Source organism: Argiope bruennichi, chromosome 4, assembly GCF_947563725.1.
Source record: "Argiope bruennichi chromosome 4, qqArgBrue1.1, whole genome shotgun sequence".
Lineage (NCBI taxonomy): Eukaryota > Metazoa > Arthropoda > Arachnida > Araneae > Araneidae > Argiope > Argiope bruennichi.
The window spans coordinates 22,557,584-22,571,828 of NC_079154.1; the positions used below are offsets into that span (position 1 = coordinate 22,557,584).

General features: G+C 31.3%; 1 protein-coding gene across 1 annotated transcript in view; it reads right to left on the minus strand.

Annotated features, from left to right (window-relative positions):
- Positions 1-3,021: 3,021 nt before the first annotated feature.
- The window catches only part of LOC129966000 (sedoheptulokinase-like), a 157,746-nt gene continuing 146,522 nt past the window's right edge, over positions 3,022-14,245 (minus strand). The window contains exons 4-5 of the mRNA XM_056080329.1: positions 12,982-13,179; positions 3,022-6,722 (exon numbers count right to left, since the gene is read on the minus strand). Of these exons, the coding sequence (XP_055936304.1) occupies positions 6,319-6,722; positions 12,982-13,179 (602 nt within the window). The 3' untranslated portion in view covers positions 3,022-6,318. The remainder of the gene's footprint in view (positions 6,723-12,981; positions 13,180-14,245) is intronic.

The following is a 14,245-nucleotide window of genomic DNA, read 5'->3' on the forward strand; positions in this document are numbered from 1 at the left end:
AAAATAAAAAAATGACAATGGGTAAAATTGGCCCTTTTTTTTTATCGGCTTATATGATTTTCATAGCACGGTTTTCTAAGGCCTTTTAAACATACAGGTTAAGAACTAGTATAAAAATCCAAATATAAATTCTGTATATATATCTCTTGGTATATTAATATATTTTATAAATTTTCCAAAATATATTATCACTAGAAAAACTAATTATGTTTGAACATACATATCGAAGTCAGTTGAATGCGAGCTTTCATCGAAAAACTCTTCTGTACAATTATCCTTATCACTAAAATCACTTTCTACTTCATTTAAAAGTGTCTGGAGCACTGCTTCATAATAGGATCAGTAAACTGGATGATATATCGGACCCCAAGTTTTAGCCCCATCTGTTAGCCTTGTTTATCACTGGGGCACTAACAGGGAGATGCGGTCTTAGAGACCGCGCTCGAAGAAATAACTGAATTATTTTAAAAAGCATCTGCTGAAATCGGTTGAAAAAGTGCACATGTATTGAAGGTCACAAAACAGGAAGCTACAGGGTCAATCCATTCAAATGAGCTAAAAATAGAATAGGGGTGACAGAAAATCCATCGCTAGCGGTCTCATAGACCGCACGTCCCCAGTTAAGGGTTAATGAGGCCACCAAAGAGCAACCCCAACTGGCACGAAGGAACAAATTACACTCGATGACATTGAACCCTTTCAAACAATCAATAACTGTCTAGAGAAAGCGCATATTGGTACAGAAAAGAATTTTTAAAAAAATTACATTTTACATTACATATTAAGTTGTGAAACATTAAAAATGCATAAAATACATTAAACGAGTGTTAACTCAAACCGGGAGCGTCCACATACATAAAACAATACATTCAAGGACTGAAATAATTCACTTAAAATAGCTTATTAGAGTGATTTCATCAATAGTAGAAAATCTTTGATACGCATACTTGATCATTAAATAGAAATATTCCTGTAAGCTCATGCTATGTTAGATGATGAAAACGGAGCAGAAGTAAAATAAAAATATCTTGCATAACAAATATTTATTAAAATTGCGAAGATAAGCATAAATTGGGTCGCAATTCTGTGCTTGACAACAAAATACTGTTTTATGGATTTCGTTTTCAGTACTACAAGCTGTTATTAAGTACATGCAGTTTACAAATTTGAACTACCTCCCATTCGTGACAAAATAGATTAATAAATAAATAATAAATCATGAATAACGTTCTCATTCTCAAAGTATAAAAGATAATGTATTTTAAGCATCAAAACAGTCGAATGATATTTTCATGTGTCTATTATTACTATTGTTTACTATGTGTATATTTAATAATACTCTAATTCCCAAGAAACCATTTTTGGAATTATACTTTTATTCAGCCTTTAAATACTAGCTTGTTCGCTCAGAATACTGACTTTTCTGGTTGTCAAACTATTAACTATAATGAATTATTTATTAAAAATGTCACCTTGTTAGTCAATAAGACTGAAGCATATAAATTACATGGAGTCAGTCTGTAACAAATGACTGCTCGGGAATATATATATATATATATATATATATATATATATATATATATATATATTAACATTAAAGTATATAATTCAATTATTTCAATAGAATCTATATTATTTTTTGAAAAAGCTTATTATGATTTATCCATTATTTCATGAAGTAACTTATCATATTGTATGAAGTAAGGAATTTTATGTTTCAATGATGCCAGTCATAGTAATTACCTATCTGACGATTGTTAAGGTTAATTTAGAGATACAATAAACTTCGTTTTACCTCTGAAACTTGATTCCGTTAACATTTCTTTCCCCTGACGAAATGGAGGTTTTAGTGGCATGAGGAGCCGTTTCCCGAGACTTTCTTTTTAATATTTTGCATCCCGATTGAATTAAGTGCAGTTGTAAAAGCATTCGAAATTTTCTTACGATGATTTGTTTACATTTCACTGTTGCCACTCGACAACAAATAATAAGACTGATTTTTGTGATGATGATGATGATGATGTCGTGTCCGCGTTACCACGGAAAGGGGGTGCAGTAGCTTCTGAGGGCTGAGGGTAAAGACCCCTAAGCACCCGAGGGCAGAAGTCTGACTTCTAGCTCATATGAAGATGAAACTCACACATTCGCTTGCACAACTCCTTTTTACAGGGGGGGGGGGGGGCACATTCACACACCTCACAGATAGTACACAGATGAAGAACAACCATGCCCGAACCGGGATTCGGACCCAGGGCGCCCAGATCAAGGGGAAAATGCGCTACCCCTATTTCGCATCCAGTCTGTCAAGCGGTAGAAGTCCAAAAATCCCATTCAGCTCTTTTTATAGAAATAACGAGATTTGGCGCTAAACGCTTCCATACTATCTAAGAATATAATTTTTTTTCCTGTAAGTTGCCGTATATTTAACAATGCAAGACTTGGAGAGGGGTTTTGTTTACATAATTAATCCTTTGATTAACATTAAACGCATCTGCTTTCTATTTTTTAAAGGATATGTTTGGTTCTTTTAAGAAAATTAGTGTATTAGTTAAAGTTGAATCACTTCCGTTTCAAATCAGATTTTATATTTTAAATGAGATATCAAAGTTTTAGTAAGATGCATATTATAATAAACAGAAAGATATAAAGCGTCTAAAATGATGTGGGTTACATGTATATCAAAATGTAAAGTTTAAAATATTTTAAATGAGGCATCCAATAAAAGCAAATTAGATAAAATATTAAATTAAAATTTTAGCAGCCCTTAATTCAGGCTAACTATTCCATCACCATGTACAAAATCGGATCATATATTTGAAAAAAAAATTTTATATACTTAAAACAATATTTTTGCAACGCTATATTTGTCCTTTATTGCTCTTTTAATCCAAAAACTAATTAGATGCTTATAATATTTTGTCGATTGCTTTCATCAGTTAAATATTAAAGCTTTTGAATAATTGTTCAACTTTAAACGTAAAGAAAAAAAGACATCAATACCAAATAAAACAATCAAAGATCTGAAAATGAATATTTTATTCACTAAAAATGTGAAACAACTAACATGAACACAAGTTGAAATTTTTCTCATACAGCATGTGTGTACATAATAATATTGAGAACATAATATATTAAGAGTACATAATTTCAAATATTTATAATTAAAGCATAGTGGCAGTGACATATAACAATTAATGAATTTGCAGGTAATGATAATTACAATAATACAAGATTTTAGTGCATTGAAATGGTTACTTTGGCGTCCTTATATTTCTTAAGCATTTAAAAAGATTAAAGCAAGCTCATTCAGTCACAGCTGCCGTTGATTGAATAATAAACAAAATGGCATTAACAGAACATTTAGCTCTGAACAATCTCAAAAATAGTTTCTCTTGATAGTAATAGAGAAAGGCACAGATGTTATTCTTCGTTTCTCTTGGCTGTTTCGTTGCTAATATAATGTAATGGGACCTCGTTTATCCGTGCTGACTGAGGCCGTTGTATCTCGAGTAGTCAAAAACTCGGTAAATGAAGACTAAATTTGAAATCAAGACTTCTTTTTCTTTCTTTGAGTTTTCCCAAAATTATTTATTTGAAATTTATTATAACAAACTGTCTTAGGCGACCAGCTGTTCGCCAACCGTTCATTGTACCAAACATGCCATTGACGAATTATGTATTATCACTATAAAAGAAAGCACTGTTTTCAATTAAACAATAAATTGAATGTTAGCAATTTTGAATGTTTAGTAATGTCTGGAAATTACCGCAATCAGTTCAGTTGTTAAAGCTATTTGATATATAAAAAATATTAAAATTTTCGAAATCGGCACAGTGTTTGTGGCTGCTTAATTCAGTAATGTTTCACTATAGAAGATGAACATAAACATATGTTTTTAAAACTTATCTCGCAAACGGAGACAGTAGGCAGGCAATCACTGATGACACATCTAAAGATATTAAGCTTCTTATGATAAATATTGGCGAAATTGTACCAGTGATTGCGGTTGGGGAATTGTTTCTTTGGGTTTTTTCCCCCTTATAATTATAAATATATACATAAGTCCATTAGCACTATCGCTTATTAGCAGGCGTACTGTCCGAAGAATTAACAATTCTTTGTTGAAATTTGAAAAGAGATGAAATTACATATGGCACATTAGAAAAACTTTTAAAAGAAAGCTTTAAATGTCAATTTTCGGTCCATTGATAACAGAATTCTTGAATGCTATTGATTTTTTGTTGTTGTTGTTTTCTTTGGATTTTACTCGGCGAATTCTTTAAGAATATTTTTTCGAGAATATTACACTGGGAAAAATCCAAGGAAAAGAGAGCATAAAAATCACTAACTTTCGGAATTCTTGAATGTTGCTGATTTTTTAAAACTTTCTTTGGGTTTTTCTCAGTGGATTCTTTAAAAACATTGCTAAGAATATTTTTAAAAATATTCTTAGCATTATAAGAAAGAATATTCTTATATATAATTTAGAAATCTCGAACGTTACTGAGCTTTTTGCTCTTTTCTTTGGATTTTTCTCAGTGGATTCTTTAAGAATATTCTAGAATTTTTTTTTCTTTCCGTTCACAGTATGAAACGTTTCGATATATTTACCGTATCATTTTTACTTTCACATATAAAAAGATAGTATTACACTCTAAACAGTCGACATATTTTGAATAATTCTCTATTCCAGAATTCATTCAGTCCAGAAAACATATACTTGAAATTATGTATCTATAAACATTATAACTAAAAATGCTTTCAGCTAAATAAATGATGAATTCTTGACACCAATTTTGTAGATTTCCATTTAATTTCGAAACGAAACTCCTACAGAATAAATTAATTTTTGATTCACTGTGATTGTGTTTCCTTCGGAATACCTCTACATTTCCAATATCGTTTGCTTCGTTATACGTATATTTATATAGAGAGAGAAACAGAGAAAGAAAAATAAATAAATGAACTTTTAACGGAAGCAGAAAATAAATTTAACTATCTGTAAATTTTCTAAGATAAAGTAGAAGATGAATCAAATGAAATACACACAGTTTTTTTTTTATTTATATTTTTTAAAGCTTTTGCTTTTTAACGATATAGTAAAAAAAATATTATAGAAATTAAATTTTTAAATGAAAACTTTGAAAAATTGGAAAAAAGGGTGAAAAAACAGCAATATCTGTAAAATAATATTTCGAAAATTTATCATAATTTTAGCGAACAAAGCAAATATTAACAAATGATTGTATTTCAAATTTTCAAAAAACTTATATTCAAAAAAGCTATTGTAAAATATACAATTACAAAATTACAGTAGTAGCAGTAAATTTCGTAACTGTAGAACATCTGTACCATTATTATAGCTTAAAATCTGTTATAAAAATATCGATTACTGCAATATTGTCCAACATTATCTAGGAAAGAGATTATATTTTGGCCTTAGATTTAAATATAATCGCAGATTACATATTATTGCTTCATTATAAGCAATTGACGACAATAGTATTGTTCTATCTCGCAAATTAAACTTGTAAACTGACTACAATTCATTATAGTAGGGCTTTTAACGGAGAAAATATTTCACTTTTATATTATAGGAAAATTAGATTTTTCCTTTCTAACGTAAGCTAGATTTCTGCTATAGCTTTTACATGAAAACAACTACGAACAAGATTATAGGGCATTACGGCAGACTTTCTATTACATTAACTAATTATGAACATATAACATCGTCGATAGTTTCGATATTTGTTTTAAGAAAGGCTTGCATAGCATTGAGGATATTAATATAAAATGGACCATAAAAAGTAAAATGGTTAGAAGAGGTAAGGCTTATATGTGGCTGTTTAAAAACGTATCCTGTCAATAAATACCGTTTTCATGCGATTTTCTCAAAATAAAATTATATTTGGTTTATACAAAACAAAATTGCATTTTGTTTCAATATGCATTTTTCCATATATTGGACCGCTTTATTTCTTTTGGCTTAAAAAAACTGCATATAAGATTTATTTATAAACAAAAAATAAATAAGTAATGTTCTTTTATATAATAAACAAGAATCAATTTTCATCCACATAACAAATCATAAGCTGTGGTATTATGACATGGTTTGAGAATAAGAATCGTTTGAAAACGGCAGACAGGTAACATCACATAGGTATGTTCGGAGAGGTAACAATTCATGCAGGTAGTGAAAACAAGAAAATGACTCGGGACGAACTGTAAATGGAACGCCATGTCGCACGCTGCACTTCGTCTACCCCTGCCAAGAATATTTATTAAGTCGTCTGCAGAACCACAATTGGAACTTTTTATCACAAATATGGCAGAACGGCCAACGCCACTCCGACGGCTGCGTCACTCCCAGTGCCATACACCACTGGCAAATCATATTGTGTCTCTAGTTCCTTTTGAAGGACCGGGTTCTTGGTGAGGGCTGTTCCGCTTCCGATTATTCTCTGAATACCTGCTTCTATAAGGGTCTCCCTGGACATCATGGATCTCAAATTGGAGATGAGACCCCTGAAGAGACTTCTGGACACCTTGCCAAGACCGAGGGAATAGGGGTCAATATTCCGGACAACGGCCCTTTGTTCGCCGAATCGATGGCGTTCGCCATAGAGAGTTGGGCAGATTTCCATGTCAGTGTCTGTAGATGTGTCGTCCTGAGCTAATGCGGTGATTCGCTCCCAAATTTTACTTTCGGGAACTCCTAGTCCTGGAAGAAAAATGAACATAAGTTATTATAAAAATAATTTCAATTTCAAGTACAGATGGCTTAAATTATTTTTCTGAATGATTCCTGTAAGCCAATGATTTTTTTTACTCATTTAAAGTTAGTTAGCTGGCATTTAAACCTTACTCTCTGTGCAAGCTATGCGTCATTTAATTTTCAGCTTTTGGTTTGGTATTGATTCGATATGAAATACAAGAAAAAAAGTTTTCATTTTATTTATTTATTATTTTCTAAATTTCTGGAATCAAGAAAGTTGCCGGTGTTCATAAGAACTATGTTTACTTTAAGTTTGGATGCTCCAACAAAATGATCTTAGCAGAATCTATTTATCAAATTTCGTCAAGATATTTAGCATTAGAAGATGGTTAACGTAACAAAATTAAAACACATGATACGGATTGCCACATTTCAACATTTGAGATTAGAGATTCATAATTGAAATATCAATAACCATTAGAAGAAGCATAAATTCATTAAAAAGTTTTGATTCCACATGAATTAAAAAAAAATTCAATACTTATCAATTGTGCTTAACTAAAAATAAAACTTATCAACTGCTCCTCAAACGTTGTGAAATATCCATTTTTAAGACAAAAAAAAAATCTGATGACAAAAATTATATAGTTTATCATAACACTGACTGAAAAAAAGATCCTGAAACAAATGTTATATGCCTGTACAAACCAGACAGAAACCTGAACTGAGTCACGAGAAAAGGTGACATTAGTTTGATGAAAATAGTTCGAAGAAATTTATATCAATACTAGCCGCCTTTGGCGACCAGCCGGTTCGCCAATCTTAATGTTCGTTAAAATTTTAATAATTAAATATTTTATGCAATTCCTACTTTAATAGATTCTTCATCAAAATAGTTTAAAACTTCAAATTTTGATAGTCATATAATTCTCTCATAATATTATTAACGCCTTCAGTCATAACGTAATATGTATCTCTCTAATTTTCTGTTAGTTCCTGTAGAATTTATGCTTTAAATTAAAGTGGAAAGGATTAATCTGCAATTAATATAATAATATTTTTTACTGAAACAAAGTATTTTTTTGTAATATGATTACTGAAAACAGTCACTGAGCGTTTAAACTTTATAGGCACTAAAGAATATCTTTCCTAATTTATGTAATATTTCAAGAATTTGTCAAAAAAATATTCTCAGAATCATTATGACCAGAACGATTAATTAACCATGTTTAATTTTAAATGCATCAAACATTAAGAAAATAAAACGAATCGTTTAAAATAATCGGTTGAAAACAGGATAAAAAAAACTAAAAAAACGATGTACTTAAAACTATAAGCGTATACAAAAAATATATAACTAACATAAATACAATTTAATTACAAAAACATGCAACTAACCTAAAAGTAATTTAAATCATCCGTTGATAATGGTTGTCATGTCAATAATCAGAACACAATGCGCATGCGTGAATTTTCAACCCCAGTTACGGTAACGCAAATGCGTGAGTTTTTCTACACCAGTTGGGGTAACGCTATGCAGATTAGAAATTTTTAATTTCCTTTATTCTGTTTTATTTTAATTCAAAAGTACTTAAGAATGAATCTGAAAGATCGATTCATTAACAATGTTTAATTTTAAATGCATCAAACATTAAGAAAATAAATAGAATCGTTTTAAATAATCAGCCAAAAAATCTTAAGCCTAGCCTCATGACTGCTGGGAAAAAAAGCTGAAGCCGTACTCATTTGGCGGTGGGGAAAATGAAAAGATCTTTTTGGCGGGAAAGTTAGTTTTTAATTAATAATTAAAATTCTAATAAAAAATTCAAAAAAAGAGCTATCCTATCTTTTAAGTTAGATCAAACTGCACACGGTGTGCAAATTTGATTAAAATCGGTTAAGTAGTTTAGGAGTCCTTCGCGGACAAACAACGTGACACGTAATTTATATATATTAAGATAAATTATTTCTCATCGTCTTAAATTAAAAAAATGTTTCTAATTTGGCAATTTTAGATGGTTGCAAGTACATTCGCTTCTATTTAAAACTCATCAAATAAATTAAAAGAATTAGATTAAGCCAAATCTAGTGTTCCATGCTAAAACTCCAAAGAACCTCATCAGGAGACCTCATTTAATTCTATTGGGATTCATTGAAATATGGATTGCTAGACACTTCTAAGTTTGTATAAATGAAGAAAGTGGTCTACAGTGAAAACTTTTCCACTTTTCTTGTCTCAAAATACTAAGAGTTCCATTCTTTTAGATAGGCAGCTCAGATTGTTTCAAATTAATTAACGTGTTAATTAATTTGAAACAATACAATCTTTGTTCAATCAGGTGAATATCAAAATCTTTGTCCGTACCTTCACTACCTGTTCATCGCTTTAGATGTTATTTGATTATAAGACAAATGGTCACTTGTATTACAGGCGCCTCAATCTCAGGAGACACCCGAGCACAAGTCGAATCTGATTGGTTCGTTTGATCACATGACTTCAAACTATACGTCTTGGGAAATCTTCTGTTGGCTATTTATCTTTCCTTTTGGCAATTAGATGCGTACTTTGGCGAAATTAATTTGGAATAGATATCAGTACTGTGGTATTTTGTTTTGTAATTCAGTTGATTACAATTTTACACTCACATCTGATTTATAATAAAGCTGATATAGAAGAAATCAGGGACTGCTATATGTTTCTAAATGTGCTCTTATTTCTATATTTGAAAAGAAAATATTATGAACTGTTATTATATAGGTTTATCAAGCTCATAAATGTTGTTTAGGTTTCTAAATGTCGTCTTTGAATAAAAATGAAATGAACAGACCTACAAAACTCGATCCATTTTAACATATGTGTTCGGAACTTAAGGCAATAACTTCATAGGGAGAAGCTGATTCAGGAAAAGAAAATATTATGAACAGTTTTTTTTTATAAAATGCGTTTAAAATAACTGCGTTTTTTATAAAATTCAGGGCCGCATAACGCACATTTGAATTCCATGTTTACTGCTTATCCTTGCAATACGGAACAATGCTTACCGCTTCACAGATAATAATTGGCTACTATAAAATTGGCGGAGAACGAATTTGGCGGTTTTCAATTCACTGATCAAACGAACCAATCAGATTCGACTTGTGCTCGAGTGTCTCCTGAGATTGAGGCGCCTGTCTTGTATTTCAACTTATAGCAAATTAGAAGTCAACAATTCATTTCAGTATCACAAAAATAGGAATAGGATCTTTTTAAATAATATATTTTTCATAGATGCAATATTTTGGGTGTATGGGTATTGATTTATGTGTCGGTTTACCGAATAGTTGTATTCCAAGAGCGAGAGAATCCCATGCGTTTGTTATCATCAAGTTATAATTCATCCCCCCCTTCGCCCTTAAACTGGGGGAGGAGAGAGGGGCGCAACCTACGAACCTGTTAGTCTAGGTTGGTTGGTTTGGATTTTTTTGGCGCAAGGGCCAATCTCGGCCAAACTGCGCCTTACGTGCGATAAAATGCTAGTCTAGGATAAGGAGGGTAGAGGATATTAAGGAAATATTGAGAGTCTACACCTGTACTTAGTTTTGGCACCAGACTCGGCAGCACTGTTTGAGTTATATAATAAATTAGAATATAAACGTTACATCATGATGTGCTAGTCAACATTTATATTAAGAGGTTTTAGGATTCTTAATTCTAATTTATAATAATTAGTCAATGACTGCTCTAAATCTTTTAGATAAAAGGCATTCCGAGTTTCGCCATTTGGCTCACATATTTGTAAAAAACAGCTTGGAATTCAGATTCTAAAACTTGACAATAATATTAGTGAGTACATTTGGTTGTGAGAAATGAAGTTTAAAAGGTTGATACTATCAAATGTTTAGTAAAGCAGTTATTCTACGTCCTTCACGGTATACGTGCGCAAAATTTCGTTCCTATCCCTCAAGGCATGAGGGATTGTATAAGGTTTAAAAAATAAATAGAAAATCAAATTTATATGTAATGAAATCTCTTAATCTGATATAAATCCTAATTAATTTCCTAATTTGTATCGTAATTTAACTCATGTTAACTTTATTCTAAAATATTCTCTTATTTCCTGATCCAATTCCCACTTTTTTATTTAATTATTTCTAACACGCGCTTTACAAAATGGCTGATCCCTCTAGAAACAAAAGGATAAAAATCCTTAACACCTACATAATTTTTAAAAAAGGATACTTAACTAAGATCCCCTTGCCTAAATCGACACGTTTTCAAACAACTACTATTAGAATTTCATAGTAAAATCAATGAAGGGAAAAAATGTTGTCACTTTTGCTCTTATATTACTGACACGTCCCTTATCGCCTTTTCTCTGAACATATTATGGTTCCGTGGTTAAATATATTGAAGTAAAATTTCAAAAGTTCCATTTTTTTCGACGAAGTACTGTTAAAATATGTTTAGACACACACATACAATATATGTTACCGACAGTTTATGAAACGCCAGACAATTTTAGGCCACACATTTTTCCTAAGTGAGAATTATTATTCATTTTCCCTATGCTTTCTATATAATACCTAGACATTCTAGAGTGGCATATTCTATTCAGACGAAATATGGGGGGGAAAATTCATGATAGCGCTATTATTTAAACAGTTTATCCCTTTTTGTAACAAACAGTATACAAAGTACCATTTTTCATTACTTTTAATAGAAGGTACATGTATGTGTCTTACTGGATTCTTTTAAACATACACACAAGTAGCAAAAACTGAAATCTTTTTGTTAAGATGTAAGACGACATGTTGATTTAACCCTTTCTAGGGCCGTGGGAAGTATGTTTCCCACCAAATTTATCAATTTTTATATGAAATTATGTAGGTTGGCATCAGTTCTGACACATTTTTTTAGTAAGTCAGAAACTTAGATGCTTCAGTTCTTTATCTCACACAAAATGATGTGTCTTGATTTGTTACTTAATTATTAATTAACCAAATTAATTAATGAATCAAATTAAATTTATCTAATAAGCTAAATGAAACCCTTTTATTATTCTAATTTCAAGCCTAAAAATATTTTAACATAATATGACTAGAAAAAAATAACCCTTTAAAGGGTTAATACAATCTCGACTATAATCTCATTCAAGTTTTTTGAAACAATCTCTTGCTCTTGCATCGAAGATGTGTTTCAAACTTTGCCGGTTTCGCATTTGTAATTCTATAGAACGCCTAGAAAATGTATAAAACATTTCACAAAATGACTAGTTATTTTATAGAAATTTTATAGAATGTCTTTCATACATAGACGGGGACATATTTATAAATTGAATTGAATTATCATACATAAATTGAAATATATATATATATATATAAGAATCTATATTCTTATAATGTTACAAATATGTAATGTTGCTTTCCAGCACAGTTCGTATCAACGTAGGAAAGATAGTTTTACAGGTAGCTTTAATAAATGCTGATCAGATGTCGAATCAACGACCCCTAGGTTTGGTAACAAAATGCACGATATTATAATCACTCAGAATTTTGGCCATAAAACCAATAGGAGGCGAATTATACTTGATTGTTCGAGGACCATCTGTGCCTTACACCGGAAGCTAAGAAGGCCGGCAGTCAAAGCCAAAGTCACTCGTATAGTTAGTGTGTGCTATGTCAGCGATGAATTAGTTGGATCAGTTCAGCGAAGCGCAAGCTTTGAGTGCAGCTTAAGCAATAAGTGGATTGTGAATTAAACCGTTCGTCGAGTCTAGGAGACAAGTATTGAAGCAGCATCGAGTTGCGTAGCCAGTCGTATAGTAGTGAGTCGGCAGTTGGGTACAGTTAAAGCGAGGAAACGGTGATGAATAGCAGACGTTTGGTGAGACTATAGAGAATAGCTACGTGTATTCTCTCTTCCTGCTGAGTTCTGTCTAGCCGCTTTGTGTGTTTGTGGTTGTTGTTTACTACCGATTATTACTTATATACCATTTGTTCTATTTGCCGCTGTGTTTTACCTGTGTACGAAACAATAGTATGTTTAAAATCTGTGTATTCGTGTCTTTATATTAATAAACGTCGCTATTTTGTATTGAAGCCTGATGACTGTGTCACCATACACCCATTACAGTGAACCCGTCGATTTAGTGGTATTTTCGTAACAATATAGAAGATTTATCGAACTGATCTAAAAACTGATTCACCGAGCTGGGAGAAACATATGATCGTCTGTTTCATCACCAAACTGGCGTTTTATGGTAGAAAATTGAATCCACTTCCTTACCCAGTTCGTGTGTCCATTGTTGCAACATCTTGACGAAAGCGGCAAGAACGTTTCCTCCGTTAAGTGAGGCAGCCACCGCCAGGTAGCGGCCATTGAAGTAAGGAAAATACTCTACTGGTGATGTGGAAACGCAAGGTGGAGGTTTGAAATCTTCAGGTAGGAGGAAGGACAGTTGAGCAGAGGTACTCAGATTCATTACTGCAATATAAAAAAAATGTTGAAATTAGTCAACAAAAATTAGGGGGAAAACAAACGTTACAATTATTTAAATGCCACAAAAACAAAATGGTTTAAAATGGTTTGTTACAAATAGTTTGTTGCAAATATAAATACAAATCTATTTAATTCTTACAAGTTCATATTGTATATTTATGCATAAGCCACAAATCGTATAAACCATTAAGAACTATTAGTACGAATCGTATTGGATCTTCATAAAAAATGTACATGGAGCCATTTGATTTTTATTAAAAATTCATTTCATTTCATAAATTTTACACATTGTTAAATAAAATTATATTATTAATTTAACTGCAATTGTCATTTATCATGGAACATTCAAAACGGAAAGAAGTTTAAGTAAACTTTAAATAAAGTATATCTAATAATTTCCAAGCGAGCAGTACTTTTAAAAATCTTCCGGTAGGAACAACAGAATAATCCACAAGAATATGTAGGATCAAAAGAATAACCGTTTTTATTACCAAAAAGTTTCATTTCTAATTTTATTCGTGTAGCACAGGGATAAAATAATATAGTGTGTACACATTTTAGTAAGTATAACTAGAATTTACACTTGGTTTTTACTTATCTTTTCTTCAATTTTTATAACATTCATAGCAATTATTTATTAATTTTTAATAACAATTAATCTGTTGGTTAAAACAGTTGCATCCTTTGCAGAATTTCTATGCATCTGTTGCGCTAAATCTAAATTTGGTCTATTGCTTATAAGTGGTTTTAAAGTTATTAGTAAGATTCTGTGTTCTGATTCTTCATAATGTCTTCATTCATCTTGAATTTGTAAGTCTGCACTACCCTTATTCATTATGGTATTATTTTACAAATAGAAATATACAGGGTGTTTCTGAACTCCACACACAAAGGTGAACATCAAACTGAAGGGTGAGGGTGAACATCAACTGCAGAAAACAGAAGTAGAATAACATAGGAAAGTAGTATTCCAAATGCCATTGCACCAAGGAAACAAAACAGAAAAAAATATTATGCGCTTTATTATACACACACACAAAAAAAATTCAAT